We start from the raw sequence: 6,761 nt of genomic DNA on the forward strand, positions 1-6,761 counted from the left end.
CTGAGCGTGGTTTCCGGGGCTTAAAGGAAGTTCTGGTTGGTTTCCTTTAGTTTCTTCCACCTTGTAGGGGTCTTGTGTTTTTCTCAGTCTCCTTCACAAGACCTCTGTTCTGTGCCCTGGTGTAGGACGTGGCCATTTCCACCGCATGCTCAAGAGTCAGACCAGCATGCTGGCGCAGCCACCTCTGTGTCCCATAGGGAAGTGCTTCTAGATATTGCTCGAGATATATTTTCTCCATAATCTCTTTCCGCGTTGAGTCCAGAGGTTTAAGCCACCAGGCCGCAGCATCCTTAATTTTATAAAAAAGAGTCTTTGGTGTATCTCCTGTCACGCCCCTTTCTTGCCTAAAGCGAAGGCAGTGAGCTTCTTCATCGACCCCTAATCGGTCAAGTATAATTTGTTTCACGTGCCCGTAAACAGCGGTACCATCCCAGTTGGCTATTTGATAAGCCGTCTGGGCTTCACCAGTGAGCAGGGGTGTGTCAGGTGGAAAGGCCAACGGTCAGCAGGCCAGGCACTAGCCCTTGCAGCCCGTTCGAAGTAAAAAAAAAAAAAAATATAGGGTCGTCTCTCGGGACATATTTCTACCGCGGTATCACTGTTCCTGGCGGGGCAGGAGCTCTCCCTTGCCCCAAGACCTGCAGGAGTTGTGTCAGTCCTTCCACCAGCTTCGTGACATTTTCTGCTTGTGTTTGTATAGCCGAGGAAAACACTGCTCTGTCCATCTCAGCTTGGTTGGCGTTCTTTTTCGTGGCCCACTCCAGTTTACTCTGGGCCTCTCTCATCTGGGCTATAATTTGTTCCATCTTGTGTCAGATGAGGTTTGCCCGCATTCTCCACCACTTTGACATGTCGCAAGGGAGAGGAGGGGGTATGTACCGCAAGAAAGTGCTTGTACACGCTAGGTTTAGGTTAAAGATGGTTTATTTTCAATGGTATGGTCACCAAGCGAAATATAAATCGTCTGGTTAGGAAGGAGGTCCTTCCGTACTGCACCGGTTCCAGGAAAGTTGGGAGGGGCGGGATCTCCAGGTGGTACTCCAAAGAAGTCCAGGACGTTGGGTAAAAAGAACAAAACAAACAATTCAAGGGTCAGTGGTCTTCATCAATAACCTGCTCCAACCACCCTCCTCCTGGAGTGTGGTGGGATGTAGCACCGTGCCGGTATCCTCCGGTCGTCTCTACGAGTCCCAGGTCCTTCGGTGCAACCTCTGGTTCACAGGCCGGCAGGTTGTCCTCAGCAGGCTCCTTCTTCGGCGTCTTCTCCTCTCTAGGCACTTTTGTCGGCTCCGTCATATGCACCCTTGCCGTACTGGCCACTTCCTCTTTCTTTGCGGCGTGCTTTCCTGATAGGTTCCCTGAGGCCGACGTCACGCCTCCTATCTCCTCCTCCTGCCGCCTCCAGGGAAATTTAAAGGGACCTTCCTCATCCTGTACCTGTACCAGCAGGACATTGGCATCAGCGAGAGTCCCCGAGTCCTGCTCCCCGGGATCCTCCCGACAGGCTGAAAGCCCGAAACCGGTCCTAGGATGCTTGATTCCAGTCCAGGGAGGACCTGGCTTGGTAGTTCGGGCTGGACTGTTCTCTTTGGGCGCAGGGTCGAGACTGATTTGCATATGGCTGGGTCCAAACTGGAATTGCATGGTGAGCAAAAAAACGATGGATTTAGGCCCAGATCTCTGTACTGTGGTGAAGGTATACACATTGTTCTGCATTCTGTCCATCAATTGTTCTTTTTGCATTTGTCACCCCGAGTGGGACGGGTATGCTCAGACTTGGGTCGCGTGCTCTCCATGCCGCTGGAGTCAAGCTATCCTGGCTGATGAGGGCCGAAACCGGTCCTAGGATGCTTGTTTCCAGTCCAGGGAGGACCTGGCCTGGCAGTTCCTGCTGGACTGTTCCCATTGGGCACAGGGTCAAGACCGATTTGCATATGGCTGGGTCCAAACTGGAATGGCATGGTGAGCAAAAAAACGATGGATTTAGGCCCAGATCTCTGTACTGGGGTGAAGGTATGACATTGTTCTGCATTCTGTCTATCAATTGTTCTTTTTGCATTTGTCACCCCGAGTGGGACGGGTATGCCCAGAGGTGGGTCCCGTGCTCTCCATGCCACTGGAGTCAAGCTATCCTGGCTGATGAGGGCTGAAAGCCCGAAACCGGTCCTAGGATGCTTGTTTCCAGTCCAGGGAGGACCTGGCCTGGCAGTTCCTGCTGGACTGTTCCCATTGGGCACAGGGTCAAGACCGATTTGCATATGGCTGGGTCCAAACTGGAATGGCATGGTGAGCAAAAAAACGATGGATTTAGGCCCAGATCTCTGTACTGGGGTGAATGTATGACATTGTTCTGCATTCTGTCCATCAATTGTTCTTTTTGTATTTGGAAGTTACTGAAAGCCCAGAATCACAGGATGTTGATTCGACGCAGTCTCTTCCCCACCCCCCATGTTAAGTTTATTGCTTTGCCGCTCCAAACAAAAAAAAGCGCTATGAGGTTGCCGGCGCTGGCCTCATCAGTGGTTTTTTCTCAGTGACTTTCAGTCATGCTGAACAGCAGATGTGCTGCTAGAAAACATGACTAAAAGACATTCACATTGACAAGGCCAATAGCTTGGGCATGGCTGAGATCCCTTTGGCATTGCCAATGCTTCTTCAGTGTTGAAGGAGTCTTGCTGAACAAATGTGAAAGTGATAGTGAGAAACAGTTGAGGAGCTTTGAAGTGAAGCGAGGATGTGGCATAACAGCCAGAGCTGTCGACAGGGGAGCTGCGAAGCCAGGTATGAATCTCAGGGTCGGCTGAACAATTTGTGATTCTGGGCAAATCACTTACACTTCCCCTGGTGTACGACAATGAATCTGTCATTGTGTAATGTAACTGGTGAGTACTTAAATCACTCCAATACCATCAACTAGTGTTAGCACTATGGCAAGAAGGAACAAGCGCTCCAATACCATCGGATCATGAAAAACAAAATACAAGCAGCAGTGACGAGGGAGATAGTGGGGTGCTGGGTCAAGCAGGGAAGATGGAAGAGATGGGGAAATGGGCAAGCAACACCGGGAGAAGGCGGGAGGAAGCACTCCAATACCATCAGCTTGTGTTTGCACTATGACAAGACGGAGGACGAAGTGAGCGTTCCAATACCATCGGATCATGCAAAAAAGTGCTGTTCGTGTTTTACCAACTTTTTGAAGAAATGCATTTGTGTATGTACATGCGCATGTATTTTAGTGGTATGTGTGTGTGTATGTGTACAAGGGAGACGGCCTGAAAACACAAGTACTCCTATAAAGTGCTTGAAAACAAAGAAAGAAATTGGTCTGCAATCCAGGAGCAGTGTAAGGAGACATGAACTTCGTCCATGCGCTATGGGAGGGCCAAACACAAGAAGAGGGCTTGACGCCTGCATGCCATGACGAATGGCATCAAAGAAAATGTGAACGAAGTTTATGTTTAACAATGGTAGGTTATGGGTGGCCTGTAAGCCCTCGGATAGAACACAACACGTGTCTTGAGACAGCACATGCTCTGTCTGGCCAAGACCTAAAAAAAGACTGAATTTATTGTGATAGAAAATGTACTTGTGTCATATGGTGGCGCTGTGTGGATCCATTTGTCTCAGTAATAATACATAAGTAAATAACATTCAGCAAAAGTTCACACTCATCAGTTTTCCCCCCATTGCTTTGTATTTTCAGGCCAAAGCTTACCTGAAGATTGCTGCCGAGGTCGTACGGAGATTATCCTGAGCGTCGTGCTATCCTGGCCTCCAGATGGATGGGGTAGCCGGGCTCCCCATAAAGCGCATTGAAGCCACAGCACCTTGCTGGCTGGGAAGCTCCTTTGTGAAGCCGAAACATGAAGTGGGCTTGTGAGGGGTATAGATCTGTGGGCCACGCTCATGTCTGATGTGGCGAACACTGTGGGAAGGCTCTTTTTTCACCTTGTCGACGACCTACAGTAAGAGGTCTGCCGAGTGGGTGGGAAGACCGGTATGAGAGAGCTCAACCGGTTGGCCAGCATGAGAGGTTCGTCACTGAAAGAGCGCTCTTGGGTGGTTGACCAGCGCATAGAGCATTATCAGTAGGGGAGACAGAGTGCACCCTTATATTTCCCTGAACGGTCAGACCTGAGAACTCTTCTGGTTGGAGTGACTGCTCTGTCGATTGAGAGCCCGCTAAGGACCCATGGGAGTCACCGGTCACAGGTGCGAATCTTAAGATTCACCATTTCAAGTTTCTGGTTCATAAACTGATGAGTTTCATTTTTTGTTCAAATGCCTTGTATAAAAATTGCCAAATTGTAATTATTATAAAATGTCCCTGTTACCTACAATGGGAAAGTGCATTTGTAGAGCTGCTGTTCTCTTGCAGGGGTGGTGTGTGGCAGAGACAATGGGGCATGTTTGAAACACGGTGCATCAGAGCATGAAAGGTGTCTGGTGGGATCGGTATGTTCTGGGCCAGTGTGACCGTAATCATGGCATAATAACTAGCCCAACCGCAGCGATCCAGTGCTGGCCATGGAATAACCTTGCATACCAGGATCAAGGTTTGTCAATAAATAGATCTAAACAGTGTAGTTCCTTGTTTAAGACTATTTGCATGAAGCAGATATGCTTAGTAATGTCAGCAAGTCTTAGGGCAACACTAAGGGGAACAAAGATGCTGTAGGCAGAACCGTCCCCATAGTCCTGGGGTCTATCTGCTTCTCCTCTCCAGGTCGCAGCAGCAGAACCTTCTCCATAGTCCTGGGGTCTATCTGCTTCTATTTCCAGGTTGCAGCAGCAGAACCGTCTCCATAGTCCTGGGGTCTATCTGCTTCTATTTCCAGGTCGCAGCAGCAGAACCGTCTCCATAGTCCTGGGGTCTATCTGCTTCTATTTCCAGGTCGCAGCAGCAGAACCGTCCCCATAGTCCTGGGGTCTATCTGCTTCTCCTCTCCAGGTCGCAGCAGCAGAACCGTCCCCATAGTCCTGGGGTCTATCTGCTTCTCCTCTCCAGGTCGCAGCAGCAGAACCGTCCCCATAGTCCTGGGGTCTATCTGCTTCTATTTCCAGGTCGCAGCAGCAGAACCGTCTCCATAGTCCTGGGGTCTATCTGCTTCTATTTCCAGATCGCAGCAGCAGAACCGTCCCCATAGTCCTGGGGTCTATCTGCTTCTCCTCTCCAGGTCGCAGCAGCAGAACCGTCCCCATAGTCCTGGGGTCTATCTGCTTCTCCTCTCCAGGTCGCAGCAGCAGAACCGTCCCCATAGTCCTGGGGTCTATCTGCTTCTATTTCCAGGTCGCAGCAGCAGAACCGTCCCCATAGTCCTGGGGTCTATCTGCTTCTCCTCTCCAGGTCGCAGCAGAAGAACCGTCTCCATAGTCCTGGAGTCTATCTGCTTCTCCTCTCCAGGTCACAGCAGCAGAACTGTCCCCATAGTCCTGGGGTCTATCTGCTTCTATTTCCAGGTCGCAGCAGCAGAACCGTCCCCATAGTCCTGGGGTCTATCTGCTTCTCCTCTCCAGGTCGCAGCAGCAGAACCGTCCCCATAGTCCTGGGGTCTATCTGCTTCTCCTCTCCAGGTCGCAGCAGCAGAACCGTCCCCATAGTCCTGGGGTCTATCTGCTTCTCCTCTCCAGGTCGCAGCAGCAGAACCGTCCCCATAGTCCTGGGGTCTATCTGCTTCTCCTCTCCAGGTCACAGCAGCAGAACCGTCTCCATAGTCCTGGGGGTTATCTGCTTCTCCTCTCCAGGTCGCAGCAGCAGAACCGTCTCCATAGTCCTGGGGTCTATCTGCTTCTCCTCTCCAGGTCGCAGCAGCAGAACAGTCTCCATAGTCCTGGGGTCAATCTGCTTCTCCTCTCCAGTTCGCAGCAGAAGAACTGTCTCCATAGTCCTGGGGTCTATCTGCTTCTCCTCTCCAGTTCGCAGCAGAAGAACTGTCTCCATAGTCCTGGGGTCTATCTTTTACCCCATCGGGGGCAGCTGACGTTTCTCCATATGATCCCAGCTTTACTCTGACATGTCCAGAGCTCTTCCATGTAAAAGGTGAACCTGACTGTGCCAAAGGGTCAGTTTAGGCCCAGTGCAGCCCCAGCCAACTGGTCACTGAGTTTCAAAGTTGGCCCCAAGCTTTGTGGGGAGCAGGTTTCCTCAGGTGAACCACAGCCCCCTGTCAACCATCTCCCAAGGCAGTTGTCACTCTGAGATTGTGGACAGGGGACCAGGCGGCCTCTGCCCCACTCTGATGCTGGGCTCTTCTCCAGCAGCTCACGTCATAGGATGGTGGCCACAGGCAGGCCCTCAGGTGTGCCCATGGCCACAGCACAGTCTTCAGTGCAAGCAGAAGTAAACACAACCGACTCTTCCTGCTCCATTGAGTGGATGCCATTTCAAACCACACCCATGCACTTGGCTTTACAATGATATCTGGGAGGGCAGGAAGTGGAGAGGGGAACAGTGCAGAAAAATCCTATGGAGAACCCACACTCTTTTATGTTACATGCATACAGGGGTGCACCCAACCTAAAGGTACTGTGTCTCATGTACCTTCACATAGTGCCACTTACAGTTAGGGGGAGTTACGGGCCCTAGTCAGGACAGACAACACAGATTTATGCAGGGAGAGCCAGTAAGCAATCACCCCGCTGGGGCGCAGATAAAAAAGAAAACGATACCCCACATCTATCATTCAGCTGCTTTCAACTGTTAGTTGTCTCATGGCCTGGACATGGGAACATCGCTCACCCATGTTACAACGGGTACCACT

General features: G+C 50.9%; 1 protein-coding gene across 2 annotated transcripts in view; it reads left to right on the plus strand.

Moving 5' to 3' along the window:
- NUBPL (NUBP iron-sulfur cluster assembly factor, mitochondrial) overlaps nt 1–4,340 on the plus strand; it is a 106,972-nt gene extending 102,632 nt beyond the window's left edge. For both annotated transcript variants that reach the window (XM_085627407.1, XM_085627408.1), the window contains one exon: nt 3,704–4,340. In XM_085627407.1, coding sequence (XP_085483533.1) covers nt 3,704–3,754 — 51 coding nt within the window. In that variant the 3' untranslated portion in view covers nt 3,755–4,340. The remainder of the gene's footprint in view (nt 1–3,703) is intronic.
- Nucleotides 4,341–6,761: the final 2,421 nt, after the last annotated feature.

Source organism: Triturus cristatus, chromosome 9 (assembly GCF_964204655.1).
Source record: "Triturus cristatus chromosome 9, aTriCri1.1, whole genome shotgun sequence".
Taxonomy (NCBI): Eukaryota; Metazoa; Chordata; class Amphibia; order Caudata; family Salamandridae; genus Triturus; species Triturus cristatus.